The sequence below is a fragment of the Heterocephalus glaber genome, unplaced genomic scaffold (assembly GCF_053883595.1).
Source record: "Heterocephalus glaber isolate CG9 unplaced genomic scaffold, H.glaber_assembly_v1.0 deba00001577, whole genome shotgun sequence".
In the NCBI taxonomy this organism is placed as follows: domain Eukaryota; kingdom Metazoa; phylum Chordata; class Mammalia; order Rodentia; family Bathyergidae; genus Heterocephalus; species Heterocephalus glaber.
The window spans coordinates 11033118-11055263 of record NW_028258358.1 but is presented as its reverse complement, the minus strand read 5'-3'; the positions used below and the strand labels follow the sequence as shown (position 1 = coordinate 11055263).

General features: G+C 34.8%; 1 protein-coding gene across 8 annotated transcripts in view; it reads left to right on the top strand.

Moving 5' to 3' along the window:
- The window catches only part of Tbc1d4 (TBC1 domain family member 4), a 185104-nt gene that overhangs the window by 133810 nt on the left and 29148 nt on the right, over positions 1 to 22146 (top strand). For 4 of the 8 annotated variants that reach the window (XM_087192894.1, XM_087192895.1, XM_004845249.4 and 1 more), the window contains exons 8-11: positions 1145 to 1264; positions 11009 to 11083; positions 12586 to 12812; positions 14754 to 14918. In XM_087192894.1, coding sequence (XP_087049020.1) covers positions 1145 to 1264; positions 11009 to 11083; positions 12586 to 12812; positions 14754 to 14918 — 587 coding nt within the window. Of the gene's footprint in view, positions 1 to 1144; positions 1265 to 11008; positions 11084 to 12585; positions 12813 to 14753; positions 14919 to 19099; positions 19124 to 22146 lie in introns of all 8 variants that reach the window. The other 4 variants (XM_087192896.1, XM_004845250.4, XM_087192891.1 and 1 more) reach the window with 3 other exon arrangements.

Sequence of the window (22146 nt, the reverse complement as noted above, 5' to 3'; positions counted from 1 at the left end):
ATCTGGTTTGATCTTTCAGTCTCTGATTTCCCTGATCTTTAGGTGTTTTTGAACACTCCCTTAAGATAAATTTCCCTAAAGCACGATTTTGACAGGGTTGCTTCTGTCCTTATAAGTGCAGGTCAGCATTCTTCCTATTTACTCAACACATAAGACCATTCAGGGTTTTTCCTCCAGCTGCAGTTTCTCTTGTTGTCTTCCACTGTTGCCATTGATTTTACCCACTGGCTCTGTCCTTTAAACAAATCTAGTTATGATTTTGCCAACAACCAACTCCCATTCTGGGGAAGTCTTTGTCTCTTTTCTTCTGCCTGTCTGAATCCTGTGTATCCTTTCCTCTTACCACTGAGATCTGTCGTCAATATTCATGCTTACCTATTCAATATTTGTTATGTTGTTGTGCTCTCTCTTAGCAAATTATAAGAGTTATCTCTTGAAAGTTTTTGAGCTCATAGGAGCTGCTCCCTTCAGTAGGATAAAGAGAACCTAATGTAATGGATGCTTCACAGACTCTACTATGGCTTAGTACTATCAATGAAAACTTATTAATGTAGAGAATAAATCACCTTCTCACAAATGAAAATGGTGTTATGAGCTGGGCATGGTGGTGTGCGCCTGTATCCCAGCACTCAGAAGGCTGAGGTGGGAGGATTGCCATGTGTTCAGTGCCAGCCTGAATTATGTAATGAGTCTTTGCCTCCAGAAAACAAAACAAAACAAAAATGGAATTATGACAGAGGCATTACTAGAATCCAGTTTTTTTGTGTGTGCAAAGTGCTTTGCTCTTTGAAACTTATTTCCTTTGGATTTTTTTTTTTGGTAATTTAGATATAAAACAAACACCTTGGAAAGGGATGGTGGTAGTTAATAACCAAACGGGGGAAAATTGACATCTCAAGTTTGATTTTTGTTAAATGAAGGAGGAATATTTTAGTGGAAAGAAAAGATCTTATTTTTGTCTTTTTATTACTTATAATATTAAGTGTTAAACATTGCAATCTTTGTGTCCACAGAGTGGAACCTAAATTATTACTTCTTAATAGAGCTACTGAAGAATTCTTGTGTTTTTTAATGGTTTAGTTTTAAGCCTCATTTAACCTTCAATTTGTCCAAAATAAAATTACTCTTATTTTTCTTTCTCTAGACTATTTCAAACAGTGCAGTCCCAGAAAATGCTACAAGCAGTGGAAGGTTCAAACTTGACATTCTGAAAAATAAAGCAAAGAGATCCTTAACTAGCTCCCTGGAAAATATCTTCTCAAGGGTAAGATTAAAATGAGAATTTTTAAGCTAAACATGCTTCTGTTTTCTGTTTTGCTTCATTCTCAGCTGCTTCATTGAAGATTTCCTTTAAAAAACCTTCTAAGGTAACTTTAATTTAGTTAATACTATTTAAGATAATCTCTCAAAATAAGATTCCTTTTCTAAATTTATTTTCTCTGATATATGAAGTTGAGCAGTTGAGAAAAAAATACGGTGAATGTTTAATTAAAAAATTATTATACCAAAAGTCACTTGCCATTAATCCTTATTAGAATATTCCCCCTTACCTTGAACACACATATCTCATATCTTTGTCACTTTCTGAAGCAGTTCTGGAAGTCCTTTTTCATGAGTGTCTTTAGTTGTGCTGTTATGGGTGCCTCAATGTCTTGAATCGAATCAAAATGTTTACTTTTTGTGGTCGTTTTTATGTTGGGGAAAAGCCCAAAGTTATATGGTGCTAGATTTGGTGTATAAGGTGAATACCATTATCCTTCTGTTTGACAGAAATTGCTGTAAACATTTCAAATTGATACAGGACATTGAAGCATCCATAAAAAGGTGCTCACAAATGTCCAGAATTGCTTCAGAAAGTGGCAAGAATGATGGGATAAGTGTGTTCAAAGCCAGGTGGAGTGTTTTGAGGGGGATTAATGGCAACATGTCTTTTATTGTAGTAAGTTTTAAAAAATTTTTAGTTAAGCAGTCACTGTATATTTTGATCATAAGTAATATGTTAGAGAAAGTCCTTGATTATAGAAAATGCACACTAAAATATTTCAAGATGTTGAAACCTTATTTTCTTTATTCAAATTATTCATAGTCTTCGAAAATCTGTACTGATAACTTTACATTAGAGATTATTTTCAGAAGAAAAGCAAAGCAAAATCATTTCTTGTAAACTTGTTTGTCATACATACTTTACACAGTCCCTTCGGGTGGTTTTATTTGGTTGTTGTTCATATCAATCCATACTTCAGACTGTCATTGGGTCAGAAATACCACCATTGTACTGTCGATAATTGCCTTTTCTTTACACAATACATTTCATGTATATACCAGGTAATCAGACTGGTTTGGTGGTAGGTGTTTTAACTCTTCAGTAGTTTCAAAAGATGCCCTTAGGGACTGGGGATTTAGCTCAGTGGTTCTGCCACCTTCCTTGCAAGTGCAAGGTCCTGAGTTCGATCCCCGGTACCCCCCCCCCCCCCCAAAGATGCTCTTAGAGATGCTCTTAATGACTTTTTAAAAAAACTTTCTTGGCCTTCTTACTATAGAAAGAAAATTTCACTTTTAGTCTATAATTATATTTTTCAAGGAATCTTTAAGTGCCTTTAAAGAGGTGATATAAATTCATAAGAGTTTGAGAGAGGCTCTGAAACAATTTAACTCTCATTTTAAAGAATGTATTTAGGGCTGTTGAGCATTAACAACATTATGAGAACATGTTTATTCAGATAATTGAATACATTTTGAATTTTTCCATGTTCGTTCAATAGAGCATTAAGGACTTGGTGTTGTGGTGTTTTTATTTCTTTGCTAGAATTTTGCGAATGCCATTGTTATATCAGTAGAAAACAGACTCTCAGATAAGAATACCTGGGAGATTCATCAGCAGTATGTTAATGCAGCTGTTCATAAAATTTTCATGCCCTTTTCCTTCAAAATTTATAAATTAGTACCCTATCTTTCACCTGCCTTCCATTTCTCTTTGTTTGCTTCCTTTCTAAGTCCAAAAATGAACAAAAGTCCGTTCCTAAACAAACAGAAAAAATCACTGAGGAACACTGTTGTATGCCAGAATGCCTGCTTTATTAGTTCACTTTCCTTTCAATGAGATATAATACCCCATATCCACAGTTTAAAGGAGGAAAAGTTTAATTTAGTTCATAAATTCAGGAGATTGACTACATGGTTGGTAGGCTACAAGGCATAAACATCATGGCAGATGCTCATAATTGAGCAAACCTGCTTAGTTCATGGTGGCTGGGAAGCAGAGCAGGGGAACAGTGCCAGAGAGGGAGTGGGGGGGGTGACCAGACATAGAATCCCAAGGCAGTGCTTCCTTGACCCACCCAAATACACCTAGAAGTGTGTTTCATCAATCCCCTGGGTTGGATCCCAAAGCCAGTCAAGCGGAAACTCCACCTTAACTACCACACCTGGTTAGAATCCAGCTTTACCTTTTTTTACCCAATTTAAAGTAAGTTCATTAAAATAAAGAACTGGCTATGATTCTCTGAAGCAAAAGTGCTTACTTGTTTCATGGAAACAAAGACAACAGTCTTATACAAATCAAATAAATTAAAAATTATCTTGTCATTATAAAAATATATTCAAAAGGTACAAAATCAAGGTCTTTTAAAAAAATCTTTGTGAGAACCCAGAATTTTTACTTTTTTTTTTTTTTTGGTACCAGGGATCGAGCTTGGGACCTTGCGCTTGCGAGGCAGGCGCCGGAACCACTGAGCTAAATCCTTGGCAGAACCCAGAATTTTAAAATATGTTATTATAGACAGGCTAGGGTTTGAAAGGTTGGGAAGCTCTTCATTACAAAAGCTGAAAGTCATAGGCTATAAATTAATGATGTATATTGTCAAAGAAATACATGTTTGGATATAAAAGAATGGTATCCTGTCTTCTCAGAAGTGGAGGAGAGTATTTTTTAACTGTTAAACTAAAAAAAAAAAAAAAAGGAGTAGATGGCTATGTAAAGCACTGACTCAAGCTAGTAAAACATTCATTTCTACTTGTCCTTCATGAAATGCAGGTCACACCCTCAGTTAACACAATCTCCAGAGAAGATTCAGAGGGTAGATCTGAAGAAAAAGAGAATTAAGGCCTTGTCAGTATACTGATTGATTGATTGGCAGTGCTGGAGATTGAACACAGGACCTTGTACATGCTAGGCAAGTGGTCTCCCAGTGAGCTACATCTGTAGCTATTTTCTTTTTTATTTTGGTAAAATACACATACACTAATATAAAACTTTTCATTTTAACTTTTTTAAAGGTAGAGTTCAGTGGCAGTAACTATGTTCATATTGTTGTTCAGCCATTAACACTATCCCATCTTCAGAGCATTTTTCATCTTCCCAAACATTTAATACTAACTCTTTATTCTTTATCCCCCACCCCCAGTTCCTAGCAACTACCATTCATTCTGCCTTCTGTGTTTATGAATTTGACTTCTCTGGGAATCTCATTATAAGTAAAATCATACAATATTTGACCTTTTGTGACTAGCTTACTTCATTTAGCATAATATCTTCAAGGTTGTAGCATGTTTCAGAATTTTTAATGCCAAATAATATTCTGCATATGTATGTACCACATTTTGTTTATTCAGTTTTCTATCAGAGTATTCTTGGGATGCTTCCACCTCTAGCTGCTGTGAATAATATTATCATGAATATGGGTTACAAATATATGAGTCCTTGCTTTCAGTTCTTTTGAGCATGTACCCAGAAGTGGAATTTGTTGAAATACATGGTAACTGTATTTTTATTTTGAGAATATCTTATTTGGGAAAGAAATCATGTTGATTTTCATAGAGGATGCAACTTTTTAAAAAGCTTTTATCTTTTTATTGGTACATATTTACAGTATATGATAATTACACTTCTCATGTGGAGTTGGTACATGCGCACAACAAATCTTAATTCTTTTTTTCATCCCTTTCCCTCCTCCTTCCCCTTCTGTCTCTTGGACCTCTTCCCTTTTGCAAAAGATCGTCTCCCTTTTTCTTATTATCTTTTATTTTGTTCTTTATTTATATTTTGGGTTTTTCATATAAGAGAAACCATGTGTTATTTAAGCTTGTGTGTCTGATTTATTTCACTTAACATTATGGTCTCAAGGTGTATCCATTTTCCTACAAATGACACACATTTATCCTTTTGACAGACCAATACTCCTTTGTTTATAAATGCCACATTTTGTTTATCTCTTCATCTGTCGATGAACATATAGGCCGCTTTCAAGATTTAGCTTTTATGAATCGTGCGGCTATAAATATGGGTGTGCAGGTATCACTGTAATAGGATATCTTTAACTCTTTCACGAAGATAACTAGAATGGGAATAGCTGGGCCGAATGGAATTTCTAGTTTTAGTTTTTTGAGGAATCCCTATACTGATTTCCATAATAGTTGTTACTAGTTTACATTTTCATTAACCATGTGGAAGGGTTCCTTTTTCCCCACAGCCTTACAAGCATTTGTTATTATTTATTTTTTTGATGATATCCATTCTTTCTGGTGTAAACGGAAATCTCAGGATTGTTTTAATTTGCATTTCTCTAGTGGCCAGATATGTTGAACATTTTTTTCATGTATTTATTGGCCATTTGTACTTTTTCTTAGCAGTGTCATTCATTTTAGTTACCCATTTCTTATTGGGTCTTTAATTTTGGGGAGTCTTAATTTTTTGAGTTCTTCATATATTATAGATACCAGTTCTCTGCCTGAGGAGTAGTTGGCAAAATTTTTTCCCCATTCTATATGTTGTTTCTTCACTCTGCTGGTTGTGTCCTTTGCTAGATGCATCATTTTTTTCATTCCCACCAGCAATCCATGAAGATTCCATTTTATCTATATTCTTGACAATATTTGCAATTTTCTTTTTTAAAAAATAATAGCCTTACTAAAGAGAATGACCACTTTTATTTTAGCAAAGAACTAATTTCATAGAAATGAGCACTCCTGTGGATCTAATCGAATCTGCCCATTTGTCTCTTCAGTCTTAGTCCTGTGAACAGCAGCATTTATGGACTTTTCCAAAATTTGTGCAGATGTCGAGGCCCAACCCAACCTTCACTGTAAGAAAATACCTAGCATGTGAGACAGTGACACTTGTGTAATTTAGAACCTCTACTAGTGATTTAATAAATTGTCTTAATTTTGTAACTTGTTATTTGTGATTGTCCCTGCTCCAGATGGCTATTTGTTCTTAAATTATGGCCACACACAAGCATCATTGGTATTATCTGGGAATAATAGACATATAAAATCTTGGCCTACTTATACAGAATTTTATAGTTGGGGTCAAGTAATCTAGGTTTTTTTGGGGTTTTTTTGGTTTTTTGTTTTTTTTTTGGTACTGGGGATGGAACTCGGGACCTTGTGCTTGCGAGGCGGGTGGCGGCACCACTGAGCTAAATCCCCGGCCCACTAATCTGGTTTTTAACAAGTCTTCCAACTGACGCTGAAGTTGGAGAGCTACCACTCTAATTCTTTTTTTTTTTGGTACTAATACCATAAACAGGGAACCAGTATCCAATGGTATAATCTGCCAGGATGGAACACAGTTTAATAATTTTATTTTGTTAGAAAGAACATTAAATAGCCAGTCAGGGGACCTGAAGGCAAGATCTGGCCCTAGCAGATTTTATATTTTTGAACTTGGACAATTTGTTTTTCTAAGCCATGTAATTTACTCACTTGTAAAAACCACATAGCAATTCCAACTTACCTCACATTATTCTAAGGATTAAATGTCAGTATGTGAGGGAAACATTATACTGCATATCTGAGTTGGCATGTCCAATAGTAAGCTCAAAAGCTCTATCATTTATAGAATAGCACCATTAGAGTGGTGCTGTTTTATTTTAATTTAGTACGTTGGCCTTCTCTACAGTGTGCACATGGCTGATTTTAAAGGTCCTCTTCTGCATGCCTTGAATTGCTGTGATGACTCCCAGAAAGGGCACAGCTAATCTATTTTGGTCAAGGTGAATATGGTACCTTTTGTATCCCAAAGTGATGCCAGATGTCATAAATTTTATGACCTAACAAGATCTTATTTGTGCCATATGCAGCAGAATAGACTTGCTAAGAAGGCTGGAAACTTGTGTTAAAAGGTACATAGCAAAAGGGCTTTGGGTACTACAGCTTGTTATTTTTTCCCTCTGAGTTGTATGGTAGAAAATTCACATTCCAGTTGTAGAGTTTAGCTCATAATTGCAGCCATTTTTATATATCAAAATATTTTATTTAGCTAAGAACAGTTGTAGGATCTGTTTTACAAAAAGCTTTGAAGCTCAGCTCATAAACAGTAAAAAGTAGGTCAAAGGGAAAGGGTTCCACTATGAATTACAAAAGCATTATGTAGTGAAACTGAAAAAATTGTCATTCAAAGGTAAAAGACAAAATCCTGTATTCTGACTTTGTTGCTGTTGCTTGTTGAAATTTTTCAAAACAAATACTAATATAAAGTGCTAGTCCTTTTGAAAATAAGCCCTTATTTCACACTTTCTGCAATATAGAATCTACTGTCTACCTGTGGAAATCAATAAATTAATGATGGTGGTATAGTTTAAAATAAGTTTATTCTTCTTTGTGCAAAAATGACATAAAATATCACAATGAGTAAAATGTATAATTTAAATTGTTTTTCTAATAATGGAAATGGTTGGTACTTATCTGACTACTTTCTCTGATATGAGCAAATTACCTGTTTGAGGTACCAGACATTTTGCCGTATATGTAGCAGCCAAAAATGTCAGAAAGCAACTTGGTCTTTACTGTTTTCCTCTTTACCACACACACTAACCCAATAATTTACTAGTTTATTTCTAGAAGTATGTTTGATATAGCATAGAATTTAAGAACTGAAAGAACCTTGAGGAGGTACAAGGACATTTGCAAAAATTTCACTTAACCAATGTAGGTTATTTTATTTGTAACTCTGTTTTTCACTAAACTCCATTTTAGAGTGGCAGTATTGAGAAAGGGCTTAATAACTTCTCTTTTAAATTGTGCTTATGGTGTTCACAGTGCTGCTCTGGCCTGTAGCTGTGTAAACTTGGACAGCATAATTTATCAGAACTTCAGTATCTTTGTCTATGAAGTTGAGGTAAATAATTATACCTACCCCACAGAATTGTTGTGAGGATTGAGATAATCCATTGCAAAATGCTTCACACAATGTATGGCCCATGATAAATGCATTCAGTAATATCAGATGCAGTTATTAATTTTATTAGTGATAACTATTGTCATAACTACTGTATAGTTAATACATTATGTATGGAAAAGAATAAATATGCTTCTGTGAAACAAGATGATATTGTCCACATAGAAAGTCAGGTGAGGGGCCGGGGATTTATCTCAGTAGTTCCACCGCCTGCCTTGCCAAGTGCAAGGTCCCGAGTTCGAACTCTGGTAACCCCCCCACCCCCCCCCTGCAAAATGTTGGTCCTGAGTTCAAGCCCCGGTACCAAAAAAAAGAAAAAACAGAACAAGCCAAAAATTAAAAGATCAGTCTGGAAATCCAAAAACCAATTGGTGGGTGCTCCAGAAAGAGAAAATGCATGCAGGGAATTTTAAAAGAAGTAATTAAAAATATTTCTTAGAGCTAATGAACATGAGTTTTCAGATTTAATGGGTTAAGACGTTGTACATTAGAACAACTGAATAAAAGTAATGCCAGGGCACATGATTGTGAAGTTTCAGAGTGCCCAAGGGTAAACTTAGATTCTGTTTCAAAAAGAAACAACTGGTCGTTTACACAGGCAATAGGTTCATGATTTTCAGTGGCACTTGACCTCTGAACCACAGGACACTTGAGCAATGCTGACGTATGATGAAGGAAATTACCAATGAGAATTGTATATTCAGCAAAACTAGTAATGAAAGATAAGCATAGAATAATGAAATTTAAAGGCATGTAAGTTAAGTTACCTCCCAGTCTCCCTTTTCTCAGAAAGCACCTGAAGAATATGTTCAATCAAAATGAGGACGTAAACTGAAAAAGAGGAAGTCATAGAATCAAGGAGACAGAAATTCATTTCAACATAAGAGAGAGGCTCAAAGAAATTTCTAAGTTGAGAGTGGACAGTGTACTAGGAGAGATCTATCAGGTGAAGTCCAGATTAGGGCAAGAATGCAGATGTCTCCATAATGACAAATATAAAGAAATAATGACATAACATAATGACAAAGATAAAGAAAAAAACTCTTAATTGTTGTTTCATGATGTTTGATCATAGGTGATCTACTGGAGAGTTTTGTAATAAATTCCTAATTGCTGAAGGAATCATTAATTCCACAAGAAACAAGAAATGAGGTGTGGTTAGATGTAATTCTAGCAAATGTGTAACTTAGCTGCAAACAGTATTTACCAAATTGTAATAATCTAAGTACATGCCACTGATAGTGAAACTTGTGATGGAACTATATATATTGAGGGAGGAGAGAGAGAAATGTGTGTGTGAGGAGTCCAGGTGGGTAATGAAGTAAGAGTACTAAAATGTCATCTTCTAGAGGAAGAAGTCAACAGATAGCACCTGAAATGGAAAGATTAGGGAATAGTAATATGAGGTGAATCCTAGAAGCATCAATATAGATAATTTCAAGATTTAGTTTGGGGGAATGAGTTTCAAAGTGTGGGAGAAGATGCTGACTGCCACTTTTGCTTATAAACTTTGATAGTACAATTGGACTTCTGAAATTTTGTCTAGATATTACTTTAAAAATTAAAATGAGTTAATCTCCTTTGCTCCCTCCATTAAACCCACATATGTATGGAGACAAACTTTAAAACTATGAAGTACTATGCAAATGTTGTACATGCTTTCTTTTTGGACTCACTGGCACATCAACCTGACATTTACTTCCAGTCATTCCTTTTAGAACCTTTTTATTTGTTTTAGCGTTATGTAGAACTCCTCAGTCAGTGTTTGGTCTCTTAAGACTTTCTTATTATGTGGTTCCTAACCTGCCGTAGTATCCTATCTTTCATTAGTCAGCCTTCCTTCCTTCCTTCCTTCCTTCCTTCCTTCCTTCCTTCCTTCCTTCCTTCCTTCCTCCCTCCCTCCCTCCCTCCCCTCCTTCCTTCCTCCCTCCCTCCCCTCCTTCCTTCCTCCCTCCCCCCTCCCTCCCCTCCCCCTCCCTTCTCCCCTCCCCTCCCCTCCCCTCCCTCCCTCCCTCCCTCCTTCCTTCCTTCCTTCCTTTGTAAAGTGAGGGGAATAGGCAAGACAATCTCTTAGGGCCCTCTTTGATCGCTTTTGATATCTACACCAAAAAGATTCAATTTACTGCTGGGTGGGTGGCTCACACCTGTAATCACAGGTACTCAGGAGGCTGAGTCAGGAAGCTTGTAAATTTGAGCCTAGCTTGGGTAATTTAGCAAGACCCTGTCTCAGAAATAAAAATTAAAAGCGTTGATATAGCTCAGTGGTAGAGTGCATGCAAGCAAGAGGCCCTGAGTTCAATCCTCAGAACTAAAAAAATAAAACCAATTTACCAATAATGAATGAAGCAAAATTAATAAATTTGTGATGGCAGTTTTCTATTTTATTTTTAATCTATTTGTTATAATCCTATAATGTGGATTGTGCTGACTAATACACAGTTTGGAAGTTGTGTGCCTTAAACCATTATTATCTTTATAATTTTTTAAAATTCATTTTGCTGTAGCTTCCACATTTGTATTTATCTGTAGGAGGTGCAAAATTATTAGAGTTTTCACTGATCTTATGAATGAATAATATTTAACATTTTAACTAAAATCACTTCAAATGCTTGATCTGAGTATTTTGTTATCTAACAGCTGACTTAGAAATAATGTCAATAGATTGGTAATACTGTAGTTCCATGTAATAGTTAGTTAAATAGCTGACAAATGAGTGAAGCACAAAGGATTGATTCAGTGCTCACATGGAGAGGCAACCACAGATTGCCTTCTGTAGTTTTAAAGTAAAAATGCAGACCATATAAAAAGGATTACTTTTATTCTCTTCACTAGGGAGCTAACAGAATGAGAGGTCGGCTTGGAAGTGTGGACAGCTTTGAACGGTCTAACAGTCTTGCTTCAGAGAAGGTATCTAATCAAAGCTCCCTTTTGTTTAATGCAAAGTGCAACTGAGCAAAACCCCTCACTGATATAGTAATATGCATGCCTAATTTATATGAATCCTTTAAAAAATAAATATTATCTTAATAATAATCTGGGTATTAGCATGTTCTTAATTCAGCTAAGCTTTTCCCTGCTAGGACAGAGCGCCTCCCTCATAGGCTATCACTGAGCTCTTTCAGGTATTTGCCATTGGTAGACAGGCTGCTGGGAGGACAGTATATGAGCATCCATTGATCCAAATCCATATAAAATGAACTATGTAATTATTATACTGGGACAGTGATTTTCATGTTGTTGTTGTTCTGTTTTACTTTCCCTCTCATTTTTTTATCATATCAGTGATATGACAATAAAAGGTATGAATGATCATCACCTCATTATGTCCTAGACAACTCTCAGTAGGTTTTGTTTTCTTTTTCTCATATTGTGCAACATGTGACCTGAGGCATATGCAGTATTTTTTTTTTTTTTTTGGTACTGGGGATTGAACTCTGATCCTTGAGCTTGCGAGGCAGGTGGCGGAACCACTGAGCTAAATCCCAGGCCCCAAATAATAATTATGAAACTCCATTTTTTTTTTTTTTTGGTAACGGGGATTGAACTCAGGTCCTTGTGCTTGTGGGGCAGGCGGCAGAACCGCTGAGCTAAATCCCCGCTCCCCCTGCAGTATTTTCAAATGGGACAATATTAACATTTTTTATTAAACATTTTGTTGATAGATTTGGGAATTAGCCCAGCTATGAGACTATTATCCCTAACCCATGTTTATCAAGCTGAACCTTTTTATAGTAGTGCCTGCAAATTTAGGAAAGTATAAACAGCATACCTAATTGAATTGAAGGATTTATGATGTCTATTCTATTCGTGTAGTAGGACATGCATTCCAGCATAGCTGACTTTTTATTCATTTCCTGTTTTTCATTTGTTTTATAGGAATTTACCTTAGGGAGAGTGTAGTTGGATGGAAACATCCAGAGTGAAGAAAGATGCTTAACAAACTTCACTTTATTTTTCTAAAGTCTTTGCCATGAGACTTGGACACTTAGGGACTGTGATATTGTTTTGACAGTACAGGAAGCATGCAATGATATGCCATGGAAATTAGGAGATATGTAGACACAGGCTCTGCCTTCTTTGATCTTGGTCTCTTTTCATCTCTAACAATGAGAAAAATACAGTTGCCTTTGACCACAGCACTTTACGGGAAAGAATACCTTTTCTTATCATCCTTTTCACTTTCTGGCCTATCTTGACAGATGCTGCCTTACAACTGCTTATCAGAAGCAGTGGGTTGTGGTGATACTGATTAATCTTCACCATAGATTGAGTAAAAGGAAAAAAAATATGTTTTGTCATGACTCAGAGGAAGATGAGACGCCCTGTGGCTGTTGACCTCTGGGTTTCAGCAGCTCTGCTGTGACCCTTGTAAGTAGGAATGAAAGACCTCACATGTGCTTGCGTTTCAGGACTACTCACCAGGGGACTCTCCACCAGGAACACCACCAGCCTCCCCGCTGTCCTCTGCATGGCAAGCATTCCCTGAGGAGGATTCCGACTCGCCTCAGTTTAGAAGAAGAGCGCACACATTCAGCCATCCACCATCAAGTTCAAAGAGGAAGCTGAACCTGCAGGACTTGAGGGCCCATGGGGTGCGCTCCCCTCTGCTGAGGCAGAGCTCCAGCGAGCAGTGCAGGTAAGTCCAGACCTCTGTGCAGGGTGTGAGATCCAATTCCCCTGTGACCCTGTATGGTCACTCTGGAGTCATCGTTTCCTACTGTTGCCAGCATTTAGTTTTTAGAAAGACTGTAGAAAATAAATTGTTTTTCTTTCCTTCAGTGACTGAGGGAAATGGGGCAAGGTTGAGGCACATCCAGAAAGAAAAGAGAATGCATTTGGGATAGAAACTTTTTTTCTCTCAGAAAAATAGAAAAAGTAAGATACGTAGTTGTTTTTTTCTGAAAACTTACTGACAACACATATTACTCAGTCTCAGTGATGGCTACAAAAAAATCAGTCAGCAAATTTGAAAATGACAAAGCAGTAGAACTTCCTGTTGGCCTACAGTAGAGTACCTGGGTTAAAGTAACATCTGAGTTACCTTCATATGTGAGAAAATTGGCTGTATTTTGTTACACAATAAATTAAAGCTAGATATGAAAATTGCAATAAATTTTATCTAAAATAAAATGATGTCATTTAAAAAAGGTGTATATACTGTAATTGTAGGCAATGTCCATTATAAATGATCTTATATGGTGTTTAATAATAATTTAATAAATTCTTTGACATGTGATGAGAAATAGTAAAAGAAGTAAGGCTGGAAATGAGGAATGGTTATATTTCTTACCATGAAGTTCAGATAGAATCATATCTTAGAGCTAATCTTGTTTCTCTTCTTTACCTATGGGTTTGATACAGAAAACAGGATTAGCTAAGGATGCCCATTGCAGAAAAATAAAAACAAAATTTCAAGTAACAACTTGACTAAAAAGGCTAATTATTACATTGAGTGTTATCCAATTTTCTAGCATTTTTGTTGTTGTTGTTGCAGTACCAGGAATTGAACCCAGAACATTTGTACTGAGCAACATCTTTAGCTCTTTTTAATTTATTTTGAGTCAGGGTCTCACTAAATTGCCCAGCCTGGTCTCAAACTTGGAATACTCTTGCCTTAGCTGTCCAATGTTGGGATTGCCCAACCTACTAGCATGCTTTTAAGGATACAGTTTTATTCTTATTGTTTTCTACATGATTTGAAAGTTAAAAATAAGATATGTATAATGTAAAAATAAATGAGTCAACAGAGTTAATTGTCCACAGATTTTTATGTATGAAGGAGATTAAGTATTCATAAACATACTATGATTTTTAAAATGATTACTTCAGTTATATTTATACAGGGTAATACATTTATTTTTCCAGGAAACATTATTTTCAAGAATTAAAACATCAGTTATTTCAAACTATACATGATATTTCAGTTCTTCCCTATGTTTTCTACATTTTTATAATCTATAAGTTCAAATAGTTTCTGTCTATATAGAAAAATGCTGTTGTTTCATTATAAAAACTTGCCATACAAAGAATTTTATTAAAAAGAAAAAGACCTGTGTGGGAAACTTAGGGCTTTGGATTAACCCATAGTTAATTCCACAGGCTTCAGAAAAGAACACACCTGACATTAATATTGGTTAAGCCAAAGATATGATAATGTCCAACAACCAAACATGTTGTTTTTCAATATTTAGAAGTGTTTAAAGTCTTTAACTACTCCTAATCATGCTTTCCTTCTGGAACTTGTTTTCCTATCATTATTTGTGCTTTCTGCTTTTTTTCCTCAATGTGTCTTTTGCATAAAAAACCACAATTTTTGTCCTAAAATTATTAAGAATTTTTTAAGAGATGAACACAGCGATATTTTGTAGGTGAGGAATTCAGATAGTAAGGCAGTCACCCACATAGACAACTGCATGGTCCCCTTTTTCTTTCCTGTGTAAGATCCATCCCTTAGCCTTTGAAACATCCCTTAGCCTTTAAATTAATAGCAAGAACCTGTTTATATGCTTTTGCATAGTGAATGAAGATTTTGCTGAAATATAAATTAAGACAAATTTGCTGTATTTTCTGTACTCAGCCTCCTTCCGTCAGTTCGACGCATACACAAGGAGAGTAACTCTTCCTCCAGTCTTCCAAGCCTCCACACTTCCTTCTCTGCCCCTTCCTTCTCTGCCCCTTCTTTCCTGAAAAGCTTTTACCAGAATTCAGGTAGACTGTCCCCACAGTATGAACATGAAATCAGGTGAGATCAGTGCCCTTTGTTTGCAAAGCCAAATTTTCTGCCGTGATACGCTGATAAGTTACTAAAAAGTGGCTGATTAATTTTGGAGTGATATTTATGCATCCTTCTGTGTGTTTGTTCTAATATAGTGTTTTCTAATATAGTGATTTCAATTCCAATTAATTTTATTAAGAACGTTTAAACCAGTAGTTTCAACGCTTTTTGATGACTTGATTATCTTTTTTGGCTTTTTTTCATATTATTTGTGTTTCTTTACCTCAGACCCCAGAGTCTGAACTTTGTAGTGTTTGGAGCAAGAACTGGTGTTAACACATACTTAGCAAACCTTCCCTGATCATACTTTTTTCCTTAGCTTCTCTGCGTGTGTTTTAGGGAACCCAAAAACCACTGATTAAAACAGCCGATACATAAGTATATGGAGTATATACATAAGTATGTAGATTATTTCCTAGACATAGCTTTTGTTTTTCAATGACAGACTTACTTTTCTGAGTCTGGGTACAGGATCATGTTGACAAGAACTCTCACACAGTTTGGGGGAATTTCCTGAATCTTGTAGCTATTCTGTTTTGTTTTATTTCTGTTCCTGGTATGGAAAATGTATATAGCCTATTAAATCTTCTTGGTTTTCCTTTTAGCTACATGAAATTAGGTGTTGCAATCTTTGGAGAATTGCTTTTTTTTTCATTTAAATTATGCCAAAATTATATCAATTATTCATATTCTTAGTGGAGTGTTGGAAGCCTCTGAAAAGTGGTAGGCTAATTCAGAACCCTTCTAAATGGGTTATTGTTGGCCCCAGAGTCTGTGAGATTCATTCTTTTTTGCTATCTAGCTTGCCTCATTCATTTTTATTGCTGTATAGTCGCCCGTTTAATACACCACATTTTATCCACTCTTAAGAATGGACATTTGGGCTACTTCTAGTTATTTGATAATTGGCAGTTCTTGTAGTCAAGGATAGAAAAACATGCCTTCAGCCAACCTGTGTGCCACCAAAATCTTGAATAGCTTTTGGCCTATTTTCTTTTAGACTTAGGAAATTCTAAAAATTAGCATATAACTAGATGGCCCTCCTGAATTAGTCAATTAGGCCAATCCTTAAGTTACTTTGGAGTATCTTTTGTCCAAGTGTGTCAATTTATTTTCACTCTAAGAAAGATTATTAACATTGAATTACTATAATTATGCCTCTGAACTTTGCTTTGAATTAGTACAAAGTTATGTTTGAGCACTGAATCTGATTTCTGATAATGATAATAGAGAATTTATTTTAAGGAGTTTTCATGGATATCATTGTGAGAGCAGTTTTAAAGAAAGTTAGCTACAAAAATATTGTAATATATCTGAAATATGCCATGAATTTAGAGAATAAAGAATGTACACACTTAAAAATACCACTTTACCTTATCCCTTTAATACTGCCTGTTAATAAGAATATGGTAGTTTCAGTCAAGCCTATTTCCATTTTCTTATTGTTATATTTAAAGTGAGCAAGAGGGAGTTCTGGTATCCTTCCTGAAACAGTAGTGTCTGAAAAGTGACAATTAGAAATAGCCAGCGGGAAGGTCAAAGGTTGGCTAAGAATAGGATGTAGACTACAAAAGAAGTGACTTTTTTAAAAAGATCACTTATATTGTTTAATAGAAGGTTATTCTTTTGCTTTTAGGAATTCCAGCTTAAATGTATGTATTATTTTTGCCAATAGTTTCTCATATCCCTCAATACCTCACAAGAGTATTAAAGTCAAAAGGTAAATATGTATTAGATTTGGGTTGAAAAACTTCATTTTTTGGAAGTTTTATTATTTGAAGTGATATATTTAAACATTCAGGGTCACTAAAAATCATTCTATTTCCAGTTCTTTTAAATGTTTTCTTGGTTATGAGAAATTCTCAAATCGGAGTCATTTTGTTGTGCATTTTTCTTTTAGCTTGACAGCTTAGAATTAATAGGCCAAAAGTACACTTAGGAAAAAACAACTCTTTCATTGAAAAGCACCAATCATAAGCATACAGCTCAGGGGGCCATCGGAGAGGGACCATCACTGTGTTCTGCTGCTCAGGTAAGAACGGAAGGCTACCAGCAGTCTAAAGAAGCTCTCATTTTCCCACCCATAACTGCCAGACTGACCTCTCATATCATCAGTTAGGTGTGCACGTTATACTTTATATACAAATGGGAAGAGACAATGTCTTTCATATTAGACAGTTCTTTCATATTAGGCTGCTTTACCTGACATTAGTTTATGAGATTAATTCCTGTTTTTATTTGTACTTTAGTTTATTGCTGTATAGAATTCTACTTAATATATCACAATTTATCCATGCTCTCCCGGAGGACAGGTGGTGGTGTCTAGGCTTCTGCTTTTGAAAGGAGTGCTGTCTTATTGTACATATTGTTAGTTGCACATACATATGCATTATTGATGAATAGTTACACAGTAGTAAAATTATTGGACAAAATATACTCAGGTTTTCTTCACCTAGTAAGTCACTTACACATATATTTACTAGTTATAATTTGGTGAAAGTGGTTTATTTGTATTTTGAAATAATTTCAAATTTACAGAACAGTTACAAAAATATTACAAAGGATTCTTTTTAATCCTTTATCTGGATTAATCATTTTTATAGATGTATATATGAAATATGATCAGACATACGGTGAATGTTGAAATAGAAAGAATTATTATGATAAAGATACATTGTTATTAATCCCCCGCAAAATATTCCCATTTGCCTTTTTCTCCCTCACTTTGAACACACTTATCCCATCATTCTTGCCACTTTATTTTTTGTCATTTTGCATGTCTTTAATAGGCATGATTTAAAAAAAATACAGTAAATGCTGCTACCCAGTGTCATCCGACAGAAAGGCAGGCTCATAAAAACATTAAGAATGGTCCTCATCCATGGATCTTCTGGCTCTTTCCCAAAGTCAAAATGACCGTGAAAGTAAACATCTTGAATTGATTCATAATGCTGAGGCAGCCATGATAGTACAACTAAAGACACTCATGAAAAGATTTCCAGAACTGCTTCATAAAGTGGTTAGGATAATGGGATAAGTGTGTTCAATGGGGGAGTATTTTGAGGAGTATTAATGGCAATGTGTCTCTTATTGTAATACATTTTTAAAATTTAAACTTTTACTATATGTTTTGATCACATACCATATATGTATTTGTTTATATATAAATATCTTCATTTAGACCATATGTAAATAAGTTGGATACCACACGTCCTTTACTCAATACTTTAGAGTGTATCTTCTAAGAATAAAGATGTTCAAGAGCATGATTTTAATCTAGTGGTTTCTGAACTCTACATCTCTCATTTCCACTTGTTTCAGAGTGAACATTGTGTACACATAATTACCATGATATCTGGAACTATCTGGAATAATGAGGGAAGGAGATTCCTGTTGCTACCAATTATAATGTTCTTCTCACTTGGGTTCCTATATCTTATTAGTTGCATGAAATGAATCTCTAAATATGCGTAGTTTAAATAGGGAAGGATGTAGGCTAATCAGACTATTACTTTTTAAAATATATTAATTTGAAATTTTAAATTCAGGTTAAACAACATTCTCCAAGACTACTATCCTGAATATATAAAACATGTTAGATTATTTCTTTTAAGCATGCTGGCTGTGAATTCATTTGCAGAGTTGAAATGATAAAGGAAGGAAAATTTGTCTTTTTTGTTTCATCTTATTTTGAATTAGTATTTAAAAACAGTTCTGCATGATGGTGTATTTTTATAACATCCCTTTGTCAAATGTAATGTTTCCTTTCTATCAACAGATATCTTTTTTACCCCTTAAAACTGCTTCTTAGATTTTAAGCTTATATTTAAAAAATATTTGTGTTAACTTACATTGGTCAAAGGAAAATGATGGTTTTTAAAAAATAGTACTCATTATTTCTACCCATTTATAAAACTTCTTAATGAGAAAATAAGACTTTTCCTGATGAAGTACTTATAATATAGTTTTGGTTTGATAGTTTTCTTGTATCCATTGATTAAAAACAGCATAATTATTCATTATAGCTCACTGTTGAAGTAACCTTATCTGTAACTTACTGGTGACTTGTAGAAATGCCTTTTTATTCAAAGTCCTGATTTTGGACAGTCTGCGTGCTAATGCAATTCCTTGTTTTTCTGTTATACTAGACAGGATACTGCTTCAGAATCAAGGTGATTAGATATCTAAATATTTTCATGTAAAAAATTCTCAAGTTCTTCTACTCACCCTGAGTTTAGATTGTCTCCTGAACGCATGCTGTCACTTTGCATGCTCTGAGATCCACCCAGAGGGAAATGTTATCCTTCGTATAAACAGAGACAAATAGCCATATAAAATGTTGATTGCAAACAAATACCCTGTTTCTACTCTATTCCATGTTGAAATTTCCTTACAGATGAAATTTCCTTTCCTTCAATTAAAGGCCTAATTTTGATTTTAAATTAATAAAAGTGAATTTACTAGTTGAGACATACATATGCCCATATGAGGAGTTTCTTCCAAATGTCAAAAAAATGGAGAAAGGAGCATTTTGAAACATACTCATGGAATCTTTTTCACTAAATGGGAAGTATTACTGTGTTTTTGTTCATCTTAATTCCTGTCACATTGGTCGCTTTGAGAGACTGCTAAAGCCTTGCAGATGTTGCATTGGTCTGGATGCAAGAAAATACCTAGTTTCTTATTATGGAAGTCTCACCACGTTGTGGTGACACCTCTTCCTCATGACTCACATGCTTTCTGTGGAGAAATTCAGAATCACTGCTGAACAATTTAACCATGAACTTCTACTCTCTGCTTTGTTCCAGTTTCTACATTTTGCTTATCTCACAGGCTCCCATGAGAAATATGCATACCCGTCTTCCTATTTGAGGCTACTAATGTTTAGATTTTTTAACATCTGCAGTAAAAACATGGTAGTAAAGATTCCATTAGAGTGAGCTATACAAGAAGAGAAAAATGTTCAGAAAATTGTTTCGGCCATATTGTGAGATAAAAAGGAGCTTATTTCTAAAGACTTGTAATTGACCTATATATATTTTTTTGGGGGTTGGATGTCTGACCATTTAAAAAATAATTTTATCTAGTTTTAAAAGTCCAGTTGAAATGTTTGTTTTGCCTTTTGCCTTTTGCCTTTTGAGGTTCTGTCTTAGGCATAGAATTAGAATTGTTTATTTCCTTAGGGATTGTCTAGCCTTACTTTACACATGATTAGATTCAGCCTCAGAGAGGTTTTGTATTTTGTTGGGTATCATTTTATCTTAGGCTATAAGAATGTGAAGTAACATATGAGCTACCTACAGATATTTTAAATTTCAATGTACAAAGCATTTAAAAAATATCTGCATTCAGTGTGTAGAGTTTAGGAAATAAAACTCTTTGTTTTCTTCAGTCTTTTTTCCTACACATTGTTCCACTGACTAATCTATCTCTTTTGACTCACATTTCAGGTTACTATGTATTACAGTTGGTCAACCTCAGTTTTATTTAGTTAGTAAAGCTTTTCCATAGAATGACAGATGTGTACCCAGTGGAAACATAGAACTTATATAAAGTATTAGTGCACTTATTGCAATTCTGAGTTAAATTGTACTGTGGATCCTGTAGAACAAAAGTTAAACTTCATCAGTATGTTGTTCAGTGCAGGCTTTCTTAAGGCATTTTATAGAGAGAACCCCTTTTCAGCTTTCTATTAAATAGTTATCAGTTTAATTGATTTTTGTTATTTATCTTCAATTGTAATACATTGTGATTTAGATATAAATGTAGCCAATGTGTAGTCATTTATTTGGGCTTCATGAGGCTAGTAGTTTTAGTTGGTGCTGAGGAGTTGGAGGAGGGTGGGAGGCAGTTTGTTGCTCAGCAGAACATTTTTGTAAAACTGGCAGAACAGCTTACTTTGGGAGAGTGTAGCTATGTTCCCCTAAGAGGAAGGTGGTCATTAGAAGATCTTCATTTTGTATGGTAACCAGTGAATGAATTCTTACTAAAGTAGGCAAGTGGGCATTAAGAAGTCTTTGTTCACATAGTAAGTATAATGTTAATTTAGTAATTGATGTGATACTGTTTAAGGAAATATTAAAGTTATTTTGAAGCTTGAGGGTGTTCCTGTTATATCTATAGCTTTTGATAGATGCTGTGTACAGAGTACTTGGAAACCAACATGGTGATGTACATAACATGAGGTATTTTCTCCGCTTCTAAGCCTTCATTTGTGTTTACGGATTGGGGTTCTTTATTAATTGGCAATACATATAGAATATACCAACACAAAAAATGTGTGTGAATTGTATTTCCTTCCTAGTTATTTGCCTTTAATTTTATAAATTTCTAATAGAAGAAATTCTAGCACAGTAATTTTCCTGATTATGACTGTTGGGAAGCAGTTTTATAAAGTATATCTTCATATTCCAAAACACCAAAGAAGGAGGTAAAAGATTATATGAAAAAATAAGGGAGTAACTGTAATTTATTACTTTAAAATATAAAGATGATTATAATGTCAATATATGTATGTTCTATATTAAGGTGTCTTTTATTTAGTACTTCTATTTAAAATAAATAGCTATATTTTAAATTGCATTTATTTCAAAGCAAAGTGAGACATTTACAGAAATAAAGCACTTGTAGTGCTTTGAACTTATTTTTTGCTGAATTAAAATTATTCCATTAAAAAATGGAAAGAAAAATAATCAACTGAAAGATTTAATGCTAATTAGAGACTGAATTTTTTACTAAAATACAGAGAATCCTGAGACTTGTAACAGCTTTGGTTTTAGGGGATCGAACTCAGAACCTTGCACTTGCGAGGCAGGCATGGTGCCACTGAGCTAAATCCCCGGCCCTGGTTTTAGGATCTTACAGATTTTGTAGAAACTAATGCAGAGTGTTTACATCAGCACGATGAACCATGGTGCCTAAGTGTCTGGATTCTGGACCTCCTGAGTTTGAGTCCTGCCTCCTTCCCTTATTATTTTTGTGATTATTGGCAAATTACTTAGCCTTCTTCTACCTCAGTTGTCTCACTTAAAATGAGAATAGTAATAACATTTACCCTATATGGTTGCTGTGAGGATGAAATTAATTCATTTGTGTAAAATTTTAGAACAATGCCTGGTATGTAGTATGTGCTTTTTTTGAGCCTTAGCATTATTATTATAGTATACAGCACACGTTGTTTTGTTTTATTTTCACT